General features: G+C 40.2%; 1 protein-coding gene across 1 annotated transcript; it reads left to right on the top strand.

Moving 5' to 3' along the window:
* Positions 1-440: 440 nt before the first annotated feature.
* On the top strand, positions 441-23,849 carry DEPDC1B (DEP domain containing 1B). Its single transcript, XM_035309922.1, has 11 exons — positions 441-488; positions 898-1,163; positions 7,370-7,505; positions 9,346-9,473; positions 9,664-9,794; positions 11,835-11,882; positions 12,300-12,440; positions 20,812-20,978; positions 21,915-22,091; positions 22,757-22,942; positions 23,239-23,849. Exons 1-11 carry the CDS (start codon positions 441-443, stop codon positions 23,398-23,400), a joined length of 1,590 nt encoding a protein of 529 aa, XP_035165813.1. The 3' UTR covers positions 23,401-23,849.
* The last annotated feature ends 290 nt before the right edge of the window (positions 23,850-24,139 follow it).

Below are 24,139 nucleotides of genomic sequence, written 5' to 3'. Positions count from 1 at the left end.
GAGAGTTTGCCAAACCTACGCCTGGGCCCCTGTCCTGAACCATTTACTGCTCGGCCACAGAAAGGAAACCCAGCAGTTAATGCCCGTTTTCAGAAAAACAAGCCTCTCGTGGGAAGCCAAACCGCCCCACCGGCGGGCGCTGTGAGAAGCGGCCCTGCCCAGCGACCGCCATTTCCCCTCCCTGCCTGGGGGGGGGCGGGGAGGGGGGCGTTACGCCTGGCCCCGCCCCCTCAGCAGCAGCCATGGGGGGCGGGGCACGGCAGGGTCCGCCTCCACCAATCCGAGGCGGCGGCGCGTGGGTCACGTGGAGCAGCGGCGGCCCAATTGGAAAAGGCGGCTGCCGGCAGGCTGGGATTCAAACGGTCGGCGGGCGCGGCGGGCGCTGCTTGTGGTCTCCCTGGGGACGGCGCTGCCCCGCCAGGCCCGGCCCGGCCGCCCCCATGTCGGCGCGGCTGGTGGGCCCCGGGCCCTACCGCGCCACGCGGCTGGTGAGTGAGGGAGTGGGTGGGGGAGTGCCTCACGCTCCGCTCCGTGCCCGTCCCTCCGCTGCGGGCCACGGGCTGCCTCTGAGGGGTCTCCCTCCCCTCCCAGGGGTGTGGGGGGGACCTCCCGGTAGCGGCCGGGAGGAGGTTTAAAGCCCTAAGGGGGGAGGTTTAAAGCTCTAACTGCGGCTGTAGGTAGCACAGGGCTGTAGGTTCCCTTCTTTCCCCTCTTATGTTTTCCTATCTCGAGTATTTAAACGATAGCTTCACGTTTCATAGCGTTTGCCAGCACAGGTGGTCCAAACGTATGCGCTTCGGTATTCACATCCGTCTGAATTCTCAGTTCCTTTCGTACAACCAAAACGTTTCCCGTGCAACATTCTCCTTAACGGCTTGCTTTGTTCCCCTTCCCTAGTGGAACGAGATAATCGAACTCTTTCGTGCCGCCATGCCCTTACGGAAGCATCGGTGCCGCTTCAAGAGCTACGAGCGTTGCTTCAAAGCCTCGGAGGCCGTGGACTGTTTACATGAACTACTCGGCTCCAATCAAAACTTTGGCCCTGAAGTGACTCGCAGTCAAACGGTTAAGCTGCTTAAAAAGTTCCTGAAAAATCATGTTATTGAAGATATTAAAGGACGATGGGGCAAAGAGGACTTTCAAGATGATGGCCATTTGTATAGGTAAGCCTATATATGAAATGCTGTTGCAGTGGTATCAAGGTGTTTTTTTTTTCCTTTCCTTCCTCTTAAAGGCACTTTTCTCCGTAGTGATGACAAGGGTCAGATTTAATGTTTGATTTCTATTTTTAAAATATTTTTAGGGAACTTCTAACTTGATTTCATTTGATGAATGCTAGCAAAAGCTTTTGCATCTTTTAGAAAGTAGTGACTTCTGTTTGGTGTTGATAGACATCAGGTTTCGTGGTGACTAAAAGTGTGTGTGAAAAAGGTGCTGATGAAAGTCAGGATGGCACTGAGCACCTAACCCCGCCCTCAGCTCTTTTGTACTATGTTTCCATTCCTTCTGAGAGAAGAGAGGGACTATCTAAATTTAAAAGTTATTCATAACGATATTTTTTTGTATACCTTGGGTCATCGATGTATCCTTTAGATATTTTTTGAAACTGAGATATTACTTGCTCATGTTCAAAGGAGATTATTTAACCTTGCTACTTGTGGTTTGTCAACAGATGAAAACAATTTTATTTGGGATGAAAGCTTAGTGTTGGAGGCGGTTCTCTGACCTCTTGTGGCCACAGTTAAGGCTTGGGTGTTAAGAAGCTGCAGGTTCCAAATTTGTACCATCTTGTTATTGTCCTGTTTAGTAGCGTTAAAATTAGTATTTAGCCTGAGCACGGGTGTGTCACTTACATTGCAATGAGTCTTCTTTTGAGGTAGTGGGAACTCTCTTCATGCCTATCTATAAGGAAAATAGGTAAACAATAATGGTACAGTTCTACTTCTTAGTCCTCTTCTTACAGAACTTTTGTATTAATATTTTGTAATGATTTTTATACCTATTTTTTTTAACCTAATACATGGAAAAACAAGTCTTTTATTTCATGTAAAGCCAGATTTTTGTTTTGATTTGTGATCTTAACTAATCTGTTCGCAAAGATGTACCTAAGCTTTCTTGCTTTGCTGTACACATATGCTGTGCCATTGTTACTGCATGCCATCTTTTAGTCAGTGGTTGCTAGTTTTTAGCCTGCATTCTGAAGGGAAAAAAAAAAGAAGGAAAAAATGCACCTGAGTGTTACAATGTCTCTACCAAATAACTTAAATATTTTGACAAATTTTAACCAACCAAGAACAAATTTAAAATAAATGTTGAGAAATAAAAGTGAATGTACTCTCTAAATTTAGCTCCATAAAGAAGAATTCAAAGTAGTCAATAGTAAAGGAAAATGTTAAATTCGGAAATTTGATGCTCAAGTTCTAAGGACCCAGTGACTTGTAAATGGAAAATATTTTGACAAGTTCATCCAAGGAAGTTTCTTCCTAAGTATCTACAAATGATATGCTGTTCATGCAGTTTATGAGCTGAGAATGACTGCAGGCTGGGTGAGGATTCTGAGGATTTCTTAAGTATCGAATGTTGTCCTCTTCTTAAACTCTGGCCATTTCTATAGCTTCTGTAGGAGGGATGTGTCAGGTAATCACCGGCTAGTTGAGGTTGGAATACAGGCATAGAGAACAAGCTGTAGGGACTCCCAGTTTTTAAATTCAAGCTGGAGTCAAAGGTTGAATGTGAAGGTGTCGTGTGGGCTTCTTGCTGGTTTAAACAGAAATGGAAAAGGAGCTGTCTCTTCTCTTAAGCTACAATTCACCTTCTGCTGGGAAGATGAGCAGAGGGTAGTAGCATAAGAATGCTGAGAGTGACAGAGGACAGTGATATCTCCCAGTGTACTTGCTTGGTGCTTCCAGGGATTACGTTCATTAAATGGAATGGATAGATAGAATGCAAGAATGCAATCTTGGTTGTAAGGATTATTTCAGGTGTGTTTTTGAGCAGCAGAGCAGGAGAGGAACTTTGAAGAAACAGAGGAGAGTAAGGGGAGGGAGCACACAGGTTGCTGGTTGTACAATCTTTGTTGCTTGTACAAACAATCCGTTGGTTGTTTGTACAAACAAGCTTTATTGGTTGTATAAACAATCCTTTAGGCCAATAATGCAATACTTGCATTTAAAGCAACAGTTGATGTAGAAACAGTAGGACAAATGAATAATAATTTATGTCCTCCAGTGTTTTGTGTTGGTTCTGCGCAATAGATTGATTCTAAGCTTATCTTATGAATTTGAGCTTTAGCTTTTGTTTTGTTAGAGAGCTTTCACAAGCTTTGCTTACTGGACTTGTCAGTCTCCTGTTACTTCTAATACTTGCTCCCACGTAATGACATAATCTGTGAAGATGCACTCTAATCCTTTCAGTGTCCTCCAGTCCATTCTCTGTAGGATCCATATTACTTATGGATTTTATCCTCCAGGTGAGGACTGTTGGTTAGTCACCAACATTCAAACTGTCCTCAAATCAGAAGAAGCTCAGGTAAAGCAGTGTACAAACAAAACTTTAAGTTAAAACATTCAAATTTAAGCCTGCTTGCAGATGAAGAAATAAAAGAACTACCTATTTATTCTGTTTATGCTAGTATTCTGGCATGTCTCCTTCCAAGATTGGGTCTTTATGCAAGCTGTACAGAGATGTTTTCTCATGCAGTACAATGTACCTTCCATTTTTTTTTGAAACTTTTGAGGGTTCTGTTCCTATTTGTTTTTGCTGCCCTGAGTAAATTAGGAACAAGTAAATTGCAAGGAGAAAGTTTAGAGACTACTGTGAACCTATGGGTTGTACCATGTGGGGGATGCAAATATAGCTTTTGTAGACCTGGTGGCTTCCTTTGATCTTTTTACCACAGAATAGGCTTAATCTACTGATAGCTTATGTTTTGGTGTGAACTGTTCTATTCTTCCTACCAGTGTTCTATATCAGATTCTGTAAACTGATAAATGTTTGACACAAAGAACATTCTTATACTTGTGTTGGACATTACTAGCTTTTCATTCAAAATTGAAAAGGTGGCAGATGGACACTTCAAATATTAAGGTGTCCTGCAAACACAGACTCAGGGTTTTCACTGACCATCACTTCCTTTTCCTTCTCCCATCCCCCAGTCTTTGAAGGGCAGAAAAGCAGTGTGTGTTCTGAAATATTATTAAAATGATTAGTCACTGATAGAGCTCATTCTGATAGGTCTGTTACTGGTTTGGTGTACTTCCTAGCGCAGTCCTGCTCTCTGTCCTTCTTAGGACATCTTCACCTAAACAGAGGTGATGCTGTTTTATCTTTTTTTAAATGAAATGGTGCCATACATGTTGAATATTGTTTCCTTTCTTCCCAGACTCTGACTCCCTTTTGTCAAAAGATATATATTTTTAAATTTAATTATATTTATATATACAACTGTATTTTGCTATATATCTGTGTTCTGTGTAATGGATGGTGGTGTTTTGGGGGGTTAGTTTTTTTGTGTGTGTGATATAATCATGACTTATTCAAATTTTGTTCATTTCTCCTTTGTATTTTCAGCCATGACTTCTATGAGCTGGCTGTAGGAGCTTGGTGAATTATCTCCATGCCTTTCATTTTATTTTATGTTCTGCCTAACATTCTGCTATTAGACAAAAGAGCTCTTTGGTGATAACTACCTTAACTTTTTTCTCCTCTTCCCTTTCAAAAGGCACCTAAGTGACTAACTGAATAGTTAGATACTTAAAAAATAAATGTATATACCTTTCATGCATTTTGAATAGAAGCCAGCTTTTTCTCCACTGCCCATGATGCATAAATAAAATATGTAAGATACTCATATTTTTGATCTTTGTGTATTTCAGTATTAAAACATGCTTTTTTCTCTTTTTGGGACTAAACATCAGTCTTCCAGAATGCTTTTAGTCAGGTATTGAATGTCCTGGCAGCTCCCTCTGGTGGACATCCCCAATGTTAATTTTTTAAATGCATGTCTCACCATGTTGTTCCAAGTAGAAATGCAAGTAGCTTTTAATTCTGTTGGTAATCCTTACTCTTTAAAGCTTGATGTGCTCAATGTCTTTTCTATAAATTTCTATGGTAATTGACTGTAACTGCAATTGTACTCTGATGGAGAGTTGTCATTGGAAACAAGGTAGTTGAATCTTTCCTTAATTTCTTGTGTAAATGTAGTTGTCCTCTCATATTCACTCCATAGAAAACCTAAAACAGATGTTGTTAAATGTTTGTTTGCCTGAGAGTGTTAGAAAAGTATTAAATGTGAGTGAGAAAACCATTACGGCTTCTAAAATAAGTGAAGGCTGTCTGTGAGTGTGACCTACTGGCTCAGTGTAGTCTACAACAATATGTTACAACTTTGGAAGCTTTCAGGATTTGCATTTTTTGAATCAGAGGAATTGTATTAAAATCAAAAGGGTCAATACATGTGTACTGCTAGTAAACCTCTGGGAATTCATCTGTGATGTTTGCTACACCATCGATTCAAGGTTAGTTGACATTGCCTTTACTCTAAACACAAACAAGTAGCTTTATTTCTTCCTTCTCTAGACTTACAAAACTAGTATTGCTGGTTGAAAAACATGTCAATCTTGGAATGCTCCCCAGGTATTAGCTTTTAGCTAATGTTACTTTATTAAACATAAAACCAGAGCATTTTCATTGGGTGTCCAAAAGCTTGGCTCTATCTGCACCTTGCTGTCATACCTGAAAAGGAGGAATGCACATACTTTTCTGGTTATAAGAACTCATTCCTTTACTGTTAATTCTTTGAGGAATCGGGGTAGCAAGTGACAAAGCCAGAAGTTACAATGAACTTGAAGGGAAAGAGAAAACCACTGAGAATACTGTAAAGCAAAGGAAAAAGACAACAGATTTTTTATCCTTAAACTCTAACAAATAATTGTTGAAAAAATAGTTAACACAGCTGAACATGTTCTGCGATGTACTTTTAAAAAACAAAGTAAATTTCCAGGATTGGCATAAGATGCTTCCTACCCTCCCTCAGGGTTTGCTGTAAGTGATACCTCCCTGTGATACAGAGATTTTCTTAAAGAGCTTTGTTGAACATAGCAAATGGGCTCAGTGTTACGTAGTCAAAACAATAGAGTTTAACCCATGCAGGATATTGCTACTGGACTAATAAAACTGCAAGACAAATCTAATATGAAAACTCATAGAATGTTGCAGCTGCCTTGAGAGGTGGGGTTAAATTTTAGAGAGAATTTGAGCATTCCTTGAGCATGGGAAGCTTTCTGTTAGGATATGAATATGAATGTATGCTATGCAGTAGTGTACAGGCTCTTGTTGCCTGAAGCATCCTTTACATTCTGATCAAGGGAATGAGGCAGGCAGAAGCAATTTCTTGAAGCACGAGGAAACTCAGGATCTAAAATGTAGAAGTGCAGGTAAATGAGATCTGCTTATGAAGAATGTTATGAAACAGATTTTTCTTTCTGATGTGTTGCCATTTATTCCTTTGTATGTGCTCTGGCCTAGTTTTGGAGGTAATTTAATTACGGTCAAGTTGAAGATGTGGCTGAGTTTAATGTGATTTGGAGTTTGTTTTCCAGTACCTGCAAGAGCTAGCTAAGGTTTTTCTGTCAATTTCAAGGCATTTCTTGAATTGCCTTTAATGCTGAATGAGCTTCCTGCACAAACAGCTGGAAAAATACTTCAGAACTGCCAGATATGGTCTTTGCATAGAAAGCATGTAGACACAGAAGAAGATAGTAATGTGGACAAAACTTTGTGTAGACACTTGCATGCATTCTAATTAAATCAAAGTGTTAATCAGGTGACTTAGTTATCACAGAATGATTTGGGTTGGAAAGGACTTCAAAGACCATCTAATTTCAAGCCCCCTGCCATGGGCAGGGACACCTCCCACTAGACCAGGCTGCACAAAGCCCCATCCAGCCTGGCCTTCACTTAGGTGCTTTAGGACATGAGTGCTCGCATTGCACATGACATGACAGAAATCTATCTGCAGCTTTTTCAGCAGAATCAACACCTAGTGAAGACCAGAGTCAGTTGTTGAGTATAGGCAGCTGGTGCTATTTGAGACACGCTGGGATATCAAACATCCACCCAAGTCTTTCAGATATGTCATGGGCTGTACAAAGGACTTGAACTCCTCTGGAGCAGTACAGGGAGGCCAAATGAGACATCTTAAGATGTCTGAGCTTTTATTTAACACCTGTCTTCAGGCAACTAATTTGCATTGTGCATCTGTAAAGCTTTTGCTGTGTTTACACATGTGAAGTTCTAGCACATGGTTTTGCATTGATAAATACTGAATAGTGTGGAGTTCTTAAGCTTTAAAGGTGTTCTCCAATTACAGATTTCCTCCTTCCTCTCCTCTGAAGCCATACCCAAAGAAACCTTCATTTGGAAAGGAAGTCATTAAATTTCCAGACTGGAATGAAATGAAGGTTGGCGTTTCCCAAGAACACATCCCGGTGAAATCTGTCACAATGGTAAGATATCCAGTTTTCATTTCCCCAGGCATATGCATGTTTGGAAAGCAATTTCAACCAATGACTTCTTCATTGTGGCACAAAATATTTGGTTATAGATTTAAGTGTGAAATACTTTTATGTTGAATGTATGTGAAATGAAGTTGTTCTTAATTATTTGCTGAGGATGTTGGTTTTAAGTTTTCTTTCTGCTACAGACTGTAATATCCTTGGCATCCTAAATCCAGCACGGTTGCATTTGCCAATATGTTTACCTCTCAGTTTGCTCTAATTCCAGCAACATGTCTAAGCATCTGTTAAACTACAAGACAAAATAGTTCCTTTAATGTCACCTACAATGTAACTCCTATTCAAATTAATGTAGCAGACTATATACAGTACTGCTCCCTTTCTAGCTACTGTGAAGTTGTTGGTGATTCCGTTTCTTTTTTTAACAAGGAATATATTGTGGTTAAGGAGAAATTGCCCTAGCTTTTTTGTGAGCCTTTTTTGAGCTTGGAGAATCATTGTACTCTGTATTCATTTCGTTTGATCTAGATTTTCCAAAATTATTGGAAAAAAAATTGCTTTTATAAGTAAAATAAAATTGTATCACTTCTTACTAATTTGACATCCTAAAAGTATAGGCCTCCTGAGTTACCTTTGCTCTAAACCTTTCTTCCGGTATACACTGAGTGTTCACATCCTTTTTGTGAACTGCTGAGACTTCTTTGATAACTTTGGCATTTTTATTATTGCTGTTCAGTGCAGGGCTTTAACTTTGGATTTATTGGAGATCTGTTTGGAGAAGTAGTTCCTACCATTCTGCTGAACATCTAGAGGTCCTGAATAAACGTCTGTTCCCTGAAAAGGATTATTGCCCTGATAAGAGTTAGCAAAGGTCTGCCTATCTACATCTGTCTCGGATGTGACAGCATGAAATCTGGCATAGCTCAAAAGCATATTCTATTGGCAGATTTGGTTAATACATAGGACTATAACTCAAAGAAATTGTGGCAAAGGAATAAGGTTGCTTCTGCTGGCTGCCTTATAAAAAGGTGTAGCTTCCAGTAGAAGGGTGAAGTGAACATGTAATTGAAAGTGGTTTAAGCAAACCATAAATAGCTGCAGCATCAATCAGAGCACTTATTGTCTGTGTGTGAATTGATGGACCTAGGTAGTGAAATACTGATATGGAAAGCCAGATATTAATTTCAGAGGGTGTTATTTCAAACTAGCTCTTGTCTGTCGCTTCATGACATGACTAGTGGTTGGAGTAATTAGGTGTGTTCCTGGAGTGCATTTTGTGGCTTAGTTGTAATCACAAGGAATACTGTTAATGTGATCTAGGATGGTTGTGATGCAAGCCAAAGCACAGTAACCGGGAATGATCCAGAGCACTGCTTTAAGGTATGTTGCTGACACAACTTGTATGTGTACAAATTGACACATTGATTACAATCTTCAAGCTTCAGGCTGGGATCTGGATGCCGAGTAAAAGATAAGTAGTCACACAGGCTTTCATTCCTGTTTTTACATTCCTGTTATAATGGTGGAATGGTAGTTGAAAACAAATGAACTGGTTTTAATCAGGGCCAGGTTATGAAGAGAGAAATAGGTGCTATTGAGTGCTGAGTTTTAATGTTCAGTGATGTGATTTTTCAGCTTTGGAGATCTTACATAAAAGAGAAAAGATGTTGTACATCTATGAAACCTAAATACTTGCATTCTGGAGGTTTTGCTAGAACTTAAGAATAACTAGATCACTTGTAATAGGAAACTTGCTCTACCACAAATGTTATACTGTTTAATATTTGAAAAATCATCAGCTAATGAAAAGTGTTTTTTTTTCTGATTTTAGAACTCTGAAATGTGGTACAAGCGTCACAGTATAGCTATTGGGGAAGTACCAGCATGCAAACTTCTTCTCCGCAGGGAGTTAACACAAGCAAATATAGAAGAGATATGGAAGTCCATGACTTTGTCACGGTGAGTATACTTGTGAGTCATTTGCTGATAGAGTAAGACTGTTTAGTATGCAATAGTCTTGTCTGTATTCTCTAGCAGTACTTATTTCCTCCACTGACATTTCATTAATGCCATTAAAGTCATTAAAGTCAATACTTTACCTCTTTCAAATCAGATGATGTACATACTATGTGCTTATGTGTTTTTGCAGACTACAGAAGGTCCTGGGTTTGAATTCTCTGGATGAAGTGTTGGACACAAAGCTTGTGAATTCAAAACATATTGTCCAAAATGCATACAATGTCAATAAGCAAGGCATTGTCATCTTAGAAGACAAATCAAGTGAGTATTTTAGAAATTTTCACTTTTTTATATTGTGGTTTATTGGCTTAAGGAAAAAAACAACATTAATTCTGATCTATACTAACATGTAGCATCTTTAGATGAGGTCCTACAAACATACTAGAGTTTTTACTAACTGTGCTGTTGTCCCAATAGCAAGGATCAGTGTTTATTTTTCCATGTTTACTCTTGAACATATCCCTGCTTTAGTAGTTTTATTAGATTTATGTGGCAATTCATTGGTAGCAGAGGAGCCACCAGGGTGGTCTGTGAGAGCAGAGCCCAGCAGCTGCCCCATGTTAGAAAAGAGCTGGCTCCAAAATGTTCCTACTGTTGGCCAGAGCTGATCCAGTGAGAGGCATTGGTTGGGCCTCTGGGAAAACAGATCTGGGAAAGGGGGGGGGGGGGAGAAGCACCTGCTGTGCTACAGCAGCTTGGAGAGAGGAGTGAGAACCAGAGAAACAACCCCACTGACACCAAGGAGGAGGTGGAGGTGCTCCAGGTGCTGTGGCAGAATTTCCCTGGTAGCCTGTAGTGGAGAGGCCCATGGTGAAGTACGCTGTCCTCCTGCCCACCGTGGTGTACCACAGCGAAAGAGATTTCCACATCAGCCTGTGGAGGTACCCTTGGTGGAGCAGTAGGTCTAGTGGGAGCGGCTGCCCATGGGGGACCCAGGCTATAGTGGACCATTACTGAAAGATGGACCCTGTGGTGCAACCCATATTAGAGTGGTTCTTGAAGAGCTGCTACCTGTGGGAAGCCCACATAGGATCAGTTTGAGTAGGACAGCATACCTAGTGAGGGACCCCATGGTGGAGTAGAAGGAGAGTCAGGGGCAAGGAGCAACAGAGACAAAGCACAATGATCTGACTGCTGCTCCTGTTCCCCTGCCCTGCTTTGTGTGTGGATGGGGTAGGAGAACGAGGTACGAAAGGGTGGATGGTGAGAAGTTTTTGACTTTTCACTGCTCTAGTCAGTTGTTAGCAATAGGCAATAAATTACATAAATCTCCCTTAATCTGAGTCTGTTTTGTCTGATGGTAATCTATAAGCAATCTCACTGTCCTTATTTCAACCCTTGATCCCTTTTCATTGTGTTTTTTCCTCCTCTTCCTTTGAGGAGGGGGAGTGAGAGAGCCATGTGGTGAGCTTAGCTACTTACTAGTGTGAAACCACCACATCAACATTGAAAGAAGATGAAAGAGCAACAAGTTTTCACTTACAATGGTAGGGATATTTTTCATCTGAAGCTGGCTTTATCAAGCTAGGCTGACAAACTCTAACCTTTATGGAGTGTATGAAGTCTAACCTGAACTGGAGCGTCTACATGAAGGCAATATTTAGTAAAAGCTGAGAAAGCATCAAAATACACGGAAGAGATTAGAACTTTTCATTTTTGAGCTTTCAGTCAACATGTTTTGAAACTAGCACCAAGTTTAAAACTGCTTTGCTCGTCAGGGAGAGAAGAAAGCATTTCTGCTGTGATAGGTTACTGAAAATATTACCACCTTGTTTTCCACAAGATCTGTAGAGAAGTTAAGTATCAAGTAGGAACCTGACTTGGTTTGTGGAAATAAACAACTCTAGAGCATATACATGTCCATTTTCCAGCCAATTGGATCACTTTAAGATATTACCTCCCCGTTTTCAGAAATGACAGAACTGAATGTGTGAGTGCTATTCATTGTCTTCAGTGCTAAATAAGCAATTTATTGTAATGTAGCAGTGAAGGTGTGGTTTGAAGGAGCTTGGCAAACTTTTTTACTTGGCACAGTAAGGATTTGCTTTGTGACTGGTTTTGCTGATTGAGCTGTACAAGCAGTAGTGTAGCTGATGCTGATTACTGAAAGTTCTATAGTATAAATCCAATTCAAACTATATGACGGAGATATTTGTATATTCAGGAATAATCTGCCTTTGCAATGAATCTACTTATAGGAGTAACTTAATGAATTTTCAGTTTCACTATTATCTTAGAATTTGTTAAACAAGTGTGTCAGATTTTTTAACTTTTTAATTTCTGTTTTTTTCCCTTATGCAGAGGACCTACCTCACTGGATATTGTCAGCAATGAAATGCCTAGCGAATTGTAAGTAAACTGGGAAAATTATAAGCAAAATGGCAAAATATTAAAAGCCCATTAAAAAAATCAACTGAACAGACTGACTGTTCCTTTATCACTTCATCACATATAATTTATATTCACAGTCAATATTTTCTCTGATTCTGGCCTTGAAAGCAAAGTTGGAAAAGATCATTGAGCATATTTTCTCCTGACGGTGCAGTTTATTTCCATTAAATCTATAAAGATTTTATACATATTTCTTATCTACTCATATTATTTGTCATATGTACTTTAACTAGTTCTATTTGAAATATAAGGAAAGAGTTATTTTGAATAGTCTAATTTTTTTTTTCCTGCTAGAATTTGCATTTACATAGTTTGGAATAGAAAATACTAACCTGGTTGGTAGCTGCAAATTAACTTTTTCTCTTTTTTTTATAGGGCCAAGCTGCTCAGATTTGAAGCAGCCTACATATTCAGGATTTGAAAGAGATGTCTTCAAAACTATAGTAGACTATTTTGGCCAGATGCAAGAGCCGCTTCTTACATTTAATTTCTTTGATATTTTTGTCTGTGTGTTAGGTAAGTGGTCTTGGATTAAAAAAAAAAAGTTCTTTTGAATTAATACCCTGAGATTAATTTGCTATATCAAAATAGCATCACTTTTTAGAACCTGTCCATTCTACATAGAAAACAGTTCACTATTTGAAGTTATTTCATATCTTAAGACTGTTTTATTCTTGTATTTTTGATTATGTTATAAAGACAAGAAATGGAAGACTCTTGAAACAATTTTTAAAGGTCTTTAATCATTGCTTAACACTGCTACACCTAACAGATAAATTCTGATTAAATGATGGAATTTAGACTTAGAAAATTAGGGCTGTACGACTGTTTTTAACCCTGGCAATACAACATTTGAGGGAAATTAGTATCCTTCAATGCTTCATCTTAGACATTGACTCACTCTAGTGCCTTAAAGAAAGAATGGTTTAATTTTTAACGGCAACTTTTTAAGGCTTGACATAACTGATTCAACTACCATGTAGCCCACTGAGACACAGCAAGTACAGAAAATTTGATTACGTTTTATCTTTGTGTTTCAGGAAGGAACAAATTTTGAGCTAAAAAGTAAACGTACTTTGTAGCATGCCATTTTTCTGAGTTTTTATAGTAAGGCAGGATAACATTGCATTTAATAAACTTTGGAGCTGAAAACAGAATTCAGAATAATTACACTGACTAATTACTAAGGTTATATACCACTCTTTCAATAAGTATAGAGACTTGTCAGTTATTAATTTGTTAAAGGGGTTTGTTTTCCTTGTATTTCATATTTTAATGCTTTGTTAGTATCTAGTTGACAATCTTGCTTCAAATTGAATATAGTTTTTCTTTTGACTTTCATCTTAGACAATAGATATTCTTGGTAAAATCTAAAAAAATCTTCCTGTCCTACTGTTTGCTTTGTTTAGGGTTCTTCTTTAGCCAATAGAGGGAGGTCAAGAAGACAATTCAGTTTCCTTTGATGGACCCTAACTCTCCTTTTTGCACTCAAAATTGCTCAGAACTTTCATTAAGAAAGCAAATAAGGGGCCAAACTTAAATGCCTCTATGCAAATGCACGTTCTGGAGACCCCAGCACAAGGACGTTGTTCTTTTAGAGTGGGTCCAGAGGAGGGCCACAAAGATGATCAAGGGGCTGGAGCACCTCTCCTGCAAATAAAGGTTGAGAGAGCTGGGGTTATTCAGCCCACAGAAGTGAAGGCTCCAGGGTGACCTCATTTCAGTCTTTCAGTACTTGAAGGGGACATAGAAAATATGGAGAGCAATTCTTTGCTCCATCAGATAATGATAGGACAGGGGGGAATGGTTTTAAACTAAAAGAGGGGAGATGTAGATTAGAGTTCAGGAGGAAATTCTTCGCTCAGAGGGTGGTGAGGCACTGGAACAGGTTGCCCAGAGAGGTTGTGGATGCCCCATCCCTGGAGGTGTTCAACACCAGGTTAGGTGTGACCCTGACAACCTGATCTAGTGGGTGGTGTCCCTCCCTATACTAGGGGTGTTGGAACTGGATATTTGAGGTCCCTTCCAAACCAAGCCATTCGATGACTCTATGAAATGCACGTAGTATGGGTGGTAAATAAGATGAACTGGGGGTGTGCATATAATTTCTGGGCTGTGATCTTAGCTGGTATCACAGAGATGTGGTGTTATGGCTCCCATGACTGGAGTGTTGGAATGGAAGGGTACAGACTCTGTAGGAAAGACAGGAAGACAGGCAGGGGAGATAAAGAAGGGGTGTTAATCTGTCAATGACCAGCTGGAGCTCATGGAGCTCTTCCTGAGAATGGATGAAGATCTGCAAAGAACTTATGGGTCAGGATTAAAGGGAAGGTAGGGACAGGTGATGTTACAGCGGGTGTCTGCTACAGGCCAACTGACAAGGAAGAAAAAGTGGATGAGGCCATTTATAGACAGATAGGGGCAGCCTCACATGCAAAAGGCCAGGCCCTCATGGGGAACTTCAAAAACTGTTATCTGTTGGAGGTGCAGCACAACAGGGCTTAAATGATCCAGGATGTCCATGGGGTGTGTTGATGACAGCTTCCTTCTCCAAGTGATAGAGGAGCCAGTGAGGAGAGGTACTATGCTGGACCTTGTTCTCACCAACAGGGAGGGGCTTGTGGGAATGCAATGATAAAAGGCAGCCTAGGCTGCTATGACCATGAAATGGTGGAGTTCAAAGTCCTTAAGGTAGCGAGGATTACACAGAGAAAGCCTACAACCCTGGACTTCAGGAGAGCAAACTTTGGCCTCTACAGGGATCTAAGTGCTCGAGCACTGTTGGATAAAGCACTGGAAGGAAGAGGGGTGTGAGAAAACTGGGTAATAGTTTAGAATCACCTCCTCCAAGCTCAGGAGCAATGCATCCCAGCATAGAGGAAATCAGGCAAAAATGCTAGGAAGAGCATATGGATGATGGAGTTCCTGGAAAAACTCAAACACAAAAAAGCTTACAGAGGGTGGAAGCAAGGACAGAGTCGGGGAGGAATACAGAGATTATCTGAGAAGCCACAGGGATCAGGTTAGGAAAGATGAAGCAGTGATATTAAATTTGGCCAGGGCTGTCAAAGGTAACAAGAAAAGCATCTATAAGTATATCAGGAAAGGAAGACTAGTGAAAATGTGGGCACTCTCAAGAAGGAAACAGAAGACTTGGTTACCTGGGATATGGAGAAAGCTGAGGTACTGAATGACTTCTTTGCCTCAGTCTTCGCTTAGAGGTTCTCTAGCCACACTACCCACGTCACAGAATCCAAAGGCAGGGACTGGGGGAATGAAGAACTGCCCACTGTAGGAGCAGTTCAGGTTTAAGACCAGCTAAGGAACTTAAAGGTGCACAAGTGCATGGGACCTGATGAGATGCATCTACGGGAACTGGTGGATGTAGTGGCTAAGCCACTGTCCATCATATTTGAGAAGTCGTGGCAGTCTGAAGTTCTCAGGGATTGGGAAAGGTAAAACATAATTCCCATTTTTAAAAAGGGACTTTTTATTTAAAAATAAGATGTGGGGGAACTACAGGCCTGTCAGTCTTGCCTCCGTGCTAGGCAAAACCATGGAGTAGATCCTACTGGAAATTCTGCTAAGGCACACTGAGAAAGGATGGCCAGCAAGTCTTCATGTCAGCAATGGCAAATCATATCTAATAAATTTGGTGGCCTTCTGTGACAGGATTACAGCACTGGTGGATAGGGGAAGAGCAACTGATGTCATTTACCTAGACTTGTGCAAATAATTTGGCAATGTCTTACACAACATCCTTGTCTCCAAATAGTAGAGAGATGCCTTTGGATGGAACACGGTGGATAAAGAATTGGCTGGATGGTCACACTTTGAATTCTGCTCAACAACCTGATGTTGTGGAGACCAATGACAAGATGGTGTTCTTCAGGGGTCTGTGGTGGGACTGGTATTATCTTTGTCAGTCATGTGGACAGTGGGATTGAGGGCATCCTCAGCAGGTTTGCCCGTGACACCAAGCTGTGTGGTGTGGTCAACACGTTGGAGGAAAGGGATGTGGATATCATTCACATGGACCTGGACAGACTTGAGAGGCGGGCCTGTGAGAACCTCATGAGGTTCAACAAGGCCAAGTGCGGGGTCCTGCATTGGGTCTAGGCAATCCCAAGCACAAATACAGGCTGGATGGAAGATGGATTGAGAGGAGCCCTGAGAAGGCCTTGGGGGTGTTGGTTGATAGAAAAATGGAACATGAGCTAACAATGTCTACTTGCAGCCAAGGGTACAGATGGCGTTCTGGGCTGCATCAAAAGAACCATGGCCAACAGGGGCCCCAGGTGACTGTCCCCTTCCTCTGCTCTCATGAGACCCTATCTAGAGTACTGTGTTCAGCTTTGAGGCCACAGAAAAACAAGGACTTGGATTCATTGGAGTGAGACCAGAAGGATGGCCATGAAGATGATCAGAGGGCTGGAGCACCTCTCCTGTGAAGACAGGCTGAGGGAGTTGAGGTGGTTCAGCCTGCAGATGAGAAGGCTCCAGGGAAACATTACAGCAGCCATCCAGTACCTAAAAGAGGGCCTACAGGAAAGCTGGGGTGGGACTCTTTGTCAGGGAGTAGAGTGACAGGACAAGGGGGAATGGCTTTAAACTAACAAAGGGTTAGCATAGATTAGATATAAAGGAAGAGATTCTTTACTGTGAGGGTGGTGAGGCACTGTCACAGGTTGCCCAAGAAGCTGTGGATGCCCCGTCCCTGGAGGTGTTCAAGGCCAGTCTGGATGGGCCCTTGAGCAACCTAGTGTGGGTGGCTGTGTCCCTTCCCATGGTAGGCTGGAACTGGGGGATTTTTAAAGTTCCCTTCAAATGCAAACAGTTCTATGAAGTAAAAGATGAAAATACATGACTTATTTTGCTAAAAAGGTTATCTCTAATGACTTGCATTCTTTGTTCTGAGAGTAGAACTGGGTTTCTTGGTTGGGGAAGGAGGGTTATTCTTTCTGAGCTCAATTGAGAGAAAAGGGTTTGGGGTTCTGCCTACTATATAATACAGTCCTCAGTTAGCAGTGAGGCTAAGGTACAGAACATTACGAAGCTGTAGGTAGATCACACACTGTGCAGTACTCTCCTGTATAGGTGTCCGTGGTGATTTGGCTAGTACTGAGTGCTGCCTCTGAAGCAGTAATTGTTTAGCAATCTGTGCATTTACAAATCATGGAAAAACAGGTCTGTATCTGTGACCGTACTATTTAATGTAGCATGACTTTCAAAACTGACAATAATTCTCAATCTTAAGAAATCTTTTATGCAAGGATTTCAGTCTTCAAGTTGTTGACTTTTGATTTTGGATTTGATACAGAATTGCAGCCTTTCTACAAGGTTTATATATAGGACTTTGTTCTTCCTTCATTGTGTAAATTTTTTGTTTAATGGAAGACTTCAGGATCTAGCCAAAGTAGTATTATCAGATTGATTTTAGTCATTGATGTAGCTATGATATGACTATTTTGTATATGTTTAAAAGCTTTATGTTAAAGCTTGAGAACTCTTAGAAATCATAGGTATCTTGTGTGACCATATTTCACTCACTGCTCATTTTGAGTGAAGAATGTCTAGAGCAATTCTCCAAGGGGAATCCTGAAATAGCATTCAAACTAGCTAAGGAAATATGACCAAGGTGTTGGTGATCATTGTCAGTGGTCATCACATATTTTACTAACTTAATGAGATTAAACTTGCTCTTTGCTTAGGTTGTAATGATTCTGTATGTACGATTCTATATGTAAAAATCTCATCATGATTAATTATTATTTCTTGGATTCTTCCAAGATATGTGCCAAAGTTTCTTTTGAACTTAGAAAAAGTTTTGCTTTGAAAATGAAATTAACTATAGTTAACTTATCATTCTTTGTTGGGAATACTGTCTGTTTTGGTTGCTGTGCTTACTCTATTGTATTTCATTTTTTAATAATGAACAACTTCCTCTTCTTACACTATGTGGAAATGATTGGCACAGTAAATGAGGGGACAGCAGTGGATGTTGTTAATATTGAATAGTAAGGCTTTCAACAGTGTATCCTATCACATCATTAAGTAAATTGACAAGGTACAGGATAATAAGTTGACAGTAGAATAGATCTGAAACTGGCTGAATTGCTGGGCTCAAAGGATTGTGATCAGTGGCATGAAGTCTACCTGTGGATCAGTCACTAGGCAGTACATGGAGGTGGGAGGGGAGGGAATTGGTAACACAGCTGGTAGTGGTTATTAACACTTCATTAATGACCTGGAACAGCTAATCACTGTTTGGGACAGCATGTGCCCTAAGCAATCTTGCATGTGATGTGGAAGAGCAATTAATGTAGCTGAAGATTGTACTGTCACTCAGAGGGGCCCAGCAGGCTGAAGTAATTGGCAAATGGAAATCTCATGATCAAGAAAGGGAAATGCCCGGTCGTCTTCTGGGGAGGATTAACCACATGTGCCAGTTACATGCAGTGGGTGACTGGGTTCAAAGCAAGTTTTCAGAGGAGGACTTGGTAGTCCTGGTGGACATCAATGTGGCCAAGAGCCAGCAATGTGTCCTTGTGGCAAAGAAGTGTTAGCTGCATTAAGAGCTGCCATCAGGATGAAAAAGCTGATTTTTACTCTGTAGTCAGCACTGGTGAGTGAGTCCAGTGAAGGTTCACAAAGATGTTTGATTATGGGCTTGAAGCATCTATTATACTGGGGAGGCTAAGGGCAAGGACTGAATAAGATCTCTCCCCAAAGCTTTCTCTTCTTAACCCTAATGTAGGGTGGGTTAAAGAAGAGGGAACCAGACTTTTTATTAGTAATATCCAATAACAGATTGAGAGACAATGGGCACAAATGCAAATTTAGGAAATTCGATCTATACTTGTGAACATAGCTTTTTTTTAATCTGAAAAAGTGTCAAACAGTGGCAAAAGTTGTCCAGAGAGGCTGTGGAACTTCAGTCTGTGAAGCGAGTCAAAACCTGACTGGGTGTAGTCCTGGGCTTTGTGCTGTAGGTGACCCTGCTTTTAGTGGGAGGAGAGGTCTAGAAAATCTCCATAGGTGCCATGTGCCATCCAACCTCAACTTTTCCATAATTCTGTGGAAAAGGTGCATTTCTGTCTTTTTTAAAAAAAAAAAAAAAATTAGTGTTGATCTTCAGTCTGGGCTTACATAGCAAGGTTTTGGTGCAAGAGGGGCTGCCAGGGTGGCCTCTGAGCAGAGCCCAGCAGCTACCCAATGTCAGAGCAGAGTCAGCTCCAGCTGGCTCCAAAAGGGATCTGCTGCTGGCCAGATGCTGGTTGGGCCTCTCAGAAAGCAGAGTGAAGAAAGGAGAAAGAACTGCTACACAACAGCAGATGGGAGAAAGGAGTGAGAACCAGCCCTGCAAGCCCCCAGGTCAGTGCAGCAGGAGGTGCCCCAGGCAGGCAGCAGCAGTTCCCCTGCGGCCTGTGGAGAGGCCCCTGGTGGAGCAGGCTGTCCCCCTGCAGCCCATGGGTCCCACATGCAGCAGATCTCTACGCTGCAGCCCGTGGAGGAGCCCCCGGTGGAGCAGGTGGATGTGGCCTGGAGGAGGCCGTGGCCCATGGGGAGCCCCCGCAGGAGCAAGCCCCAGGCTGGCGCTGCAGCCCGTGGAGAGGAGCCCATGCAGGAAGGAGCAGGGGCTTGGGGGGAGCTGCTGCCCACCCGTGGGGGACCCGTGCTGGAGCAGTTTGCTGCTGGGGGATGGATGGACCCTGTGGTATGGAGCCACGTGGAAGCAGTTGTTGAAGAGCTGCTGCCTGTGGGCAGCGCCCGCAGGCTCATTTTGGGAAGGATGGCATCCCGTGGGAGGGACCCCATGGGGAGCAGGGGCAGAGAGGGACCGTGAAGGAACGGTGGAGATGAAGTGTCAGGGACTGACCGCAGCCACCATTCCTCTGGACTGCTTCGGGGAAAGACATAGAAGAGAATGAATGGAGGGGCAGGAAAATGTTTTGATTAGCTTTTAGTTCTCACCACTTTGGTCTGTTAGTAATTGTCAATAAATGACATTAATCTCCCTTATGCTGAGTATGTTTTGCCTGTGACAGTAATTCATAAGTGATCTTCCTTTCCTTATTTCAAGTCTTATCTTTCCATTGTATTTTCTCTTCCTTTGAGGAGGGGAAGTGAGAGAGCCATGTGGTGGAGTTCAGCTAGCCATAAGTGTGAAACCACACAGTCAATCAGATGTTTTTCTCCTGACAGCTGTTCTAATCTGATACTGGTTCTATTTAAGCAAGTGTCTAGTAGATACTTCCTTCACTGAGCCTTGGAATGAGCCTTAGAAACCCAAAAGAGAATGATATTTTGAAGTTAAAACCTATTTATAGGTGCATAAACCTCCAGATTTTACTATGTGTATCCAGTCTTCAGATTTATCTTGTGCTTACATTCTAGTTTTTTCTTAAGAGTTTAAGTAGAGTTAAAACACAAATTTAACCTATGCAGGTCTGGGGGACATGTCAGTATCATCGGTGTTAATGAAGTACGAGCACATGATTTGTTTGGGTTCTCAGGTTGTTGCACCAGACAACTATTTTTATACAGTTGCTATATCTGTGCATATATCTAAGTTCTATTCTGATCTCAGTGTCATAAATAAGCAAAGGATGAACTAAAATATTGTAGGTTATAATTGCTACTATCTAGAACTTTGAGTTATGATAACTAATATTTTCTAGTGTATTGTAATGTAGTCTTTTTTAAATATTTAAAATGAGTAATGTGAGGTGAGTCCAGTTCTAGGAATATATTTCTAGACTTTTTAGGAAGTGGAGTTGTGAATATGTGGGGAAGGAATTTAGAGATGGATTTGAAAGTGCTGTATTAAATTTTATGGAAAAACATAATTGAGAAATGTCATATTTCCTGATCTTGTATAAACCAGGTCTGTTGCAAAAACACAGCAAGGCTGTAGAAGCTCTTCAAATATCTTGTCTCCTGCTGCCACCAGAAAATCGGAGGAAACTACAGCTGTTGGTGAGGATGATGGCAAGAATTAGCTTTAATCAAGATTTGCCACCTCTTTCTGAATCGGTGAGGACCAGAACCTTGGTAAGTATACTGTAAGGCAAAAAGCTGGATGAGGCTTTTGAAATAGCACAGATAAAACATTCTTACTTTAGAACATGTACAAAGTACAGCTTGCTTTTTTTTGATGAATAGTTTTTCTAGTCTTTTTGGCTAATTTTCAAGTCTTCTGCATGGAGTAGGACAACAGAAAACTTGGCTGGAGAGCCAGTCCATAAAAATCTTACAGTAGCATTCATGAATCCAAATCTGCTTCATAGCAATTAAGAGTTTAATAATGAATGGTATTTGATTAAAATAATGAAATTATTGACTGCTAAAGTTATAATTTAACTTTAAATTGTATTTGATTAAAATAATTACATTATAATCTAAATGTTATTTTTAGAAGTGAATCCTTTACAATCTTTTACAAGTGCTTCGTATTAAGTTTTAAATTAGTAGTGTAATCTATGACACAAGACAGAACAACTTGTGTGCTGGCTGTGCTTTAAAGGTTAAGTGACTGGTGCATAGCCAGGGGACTTGTAACTGAACACTTTGGTATGAGATTACATGTACTAAGCTGGATGTGAAGTTTGGATTTGAAAATAATGGCATCAAGTCTTCCTTCTGGTTTGCAACTTCTATTCAATTGCTGTGTTATTTTTAAAATCTTGAAAATATTCTTGCCCTGTTTAAGTGGAAAAGCCATGGGGAATGCCTATTTGATGAAGTCTTGAGAATAAAATGGAATTCAGCCATTGTATGCCAAAAATCAAGAGTTAGATTATGTTTATGGGGCAAGAGCCATTTTCAAGCCACTCATTGTCTCAGCACATAATGCTCTTTTTTACTGATGCATTGGAAGCATGGTAAGTATTGTGCTGTTAATCTCTTTTAAAAAAGATCTCTTTTTTAAAAACAACCTATTTTTCTCTATAAACAGAAAAATATACAATAATGTTTTTTTTTTTCCAGATGGTTCAGGCATTTTCCCGTTGCATTCTTTGCTCTAAGGATGAAATGGACTTGGATGAACTGCTTGCTGCTAAACTCGTATCTTTTCTCATGGACAATTATCAAGAGATCTTAAGTGTTCCTTCTTCCTTGAAATTATCAATAGAGGAACAAGTTGTACATGTCCAAAGAGTCCAGGTAGGTGTCAAGTAGAAAAAATAAAAAGATGTCTCTGTGCTTCTGTACTTACGTGTTCTGGTCTTCAGTTGATCTTACAGATCAGACACTTTATTCTGTCTCTGCTAGCATTTGAAGAGCTAATTTAATCACACTGCTGATACTCGATCATAACAACATATTTAAATGAAAGTATGACTCAATCAGTAAAAGACAAGAACTCTTAAATATGTTCCCATCTTGGTCTTCTTGGTCTGCATCATCTTCTCCAGGAATGGAATCCCAGTCTTCTAGAGACATCCATACTTGCTCAACTTCTTAATAACTATTTATTTTTCCTGATACTATATTTTATTTTGTTTAAATCTGCTTTTTAGTTCAGCCTTCCAAGTTTTTTTTACTGAAATAGTTAGTCATTTGTAATTTTTTCAGAGTTACATGGACTTCCTTTGCATCTTGTTGTTTGACTTGCTAGCACTCACTCCAATAGTGCAGGAGATAAGTAGAATTTGTCGTCTCTTCTCCTTTTCCATTTAATGCCTGTGAATAACATTTAATGACTTTAATGGCCATATATGACTTTAATGACCAAAATGACTTTAATAATCCATAAATGATGGACAACTTGATTAGGCCAGTTCTTGCAAGTTTTTTGCAGAGAACAGCTCTTTTCCTTCTTTTTACAGATAAAATATACTGGGGCTGACAGTGATGCAACTTTTACTGCTCCATCTTTTTGTCACCAAATCAGCACAGATGAGTTTGAATACCAAAGGGCTACTGGCTCTCAAGAACCACTGGCAGCTTTATTGGAAGAAATAGCAATGAACAAAGAAATATCACTGAAAGACAAGAAGAAGAAGCTCAAACAAGTAAATAATTCCTCCTCAGTCTTTACTGGATTTTTAAAATTTATTTATGAAGACTTAGGTGTAAAGTATTCAAGGGAAACATTGAGGCTCAAATTAATAGATAATCTTGGGCAATTACTGCCGTTTAATTGTTTTGAATAGAGGTACTGTAATGAATCAAGCCATATTGGAAAATATCAGTTAATTTTCTGTATAAAGAGTCTGATAGAGGAATTTTCTTGCTCTACAAATGGAGGTGATGTTTCATATGCCAAGTGTGAGTGAATTTTTCATTCTAAATTAATGTGTTTTTCTAGTTTCAGAAGTCTTACCCTGAAGTGTATAGAGAACGATTTCCTACCCCTGAAACTGAAGCAGTACTATTTCCTGAAAAATCTAAACAGAAACCACCAATTCTGATGTGGGCCTTAAAAAAGCCTTTTCAACCATTTCACAGAACCAGAAGCTTTCGGATGTGAACGGTTTGTAATACAACATTGAACTGAGTCAGAACATATCAACTGATCTTATGCAAAAGGCGCCTAAGCAGCATGTAATTAACTCATTAAAAAAAGAAGTACTGGGGATACTGTTGAGACTGTATAAAAAAGGTCAAAAGAAGAGGAAAGTATTGAGTAGTTAGAAATGTGAACCAATATCAGTATTTTTGTAAAACACTTTAAAAATGTTTTTTATTTTTTTTAAACTTGATTAATTTACATGGGTGATAAGGTACACTTGCTGTAGTTTGACCATTTCAGGGTCTAAATGTATTTGTGTAATATTGTTGTTAGTGAGCAGCATTTCTTCCTGAAAATGAATTTCTTATGTAATGTGGTCTGCCTTTGTTCACGAGTAGCTTGAGGAAATTCGTGTTCTGTACAGATGTGATTAAGTATGAAACACTGGATTTTTTTGATAATGTGAACGCTAGCCTAGTGTTCTTAATATGTAAGGTTTATTTCAGAAAACTGTAAAGACTCATTCTTAATTTTAATTCTTATGATGCATTATAGCTTGACTCAACCCCTGTTGAAGTTCCATGGATTTTGTTGTTGCCGACCTAGTCTGTTAATCAATCCAGTCCTTTAACTCTTTTCCATAACTCTTCCTAAATATTGCTGGACAAAATTGGATGCCAGTCTAATAGAACACGTTTTATGAGAAAAATTTGAAGCCTTACATTTCTTATGTTTAATGATTTCATTTGCTTTACAT

The sequence above is a fragment of the Oxyura jamaicensis genome, chromosome Z (assembly GCF_011077185.1).
Source record: "Oxyura jamaicensis isolate SHBP4307 breed ruddy duck chromosome Z, BPBGC_Ojam_1.0, whole genome shotgun sequence".
Classification (NCBI taxonomy): domain Eukaryota; kingdom Metazoa; phylum Chordata; class Aves; order Anseriformes; family Anatidae; genus Oxyura; species Oxyura jamaicensis.
This window is presented reverse-complemented; position numbering and strand designations above follow the sequence as displayed.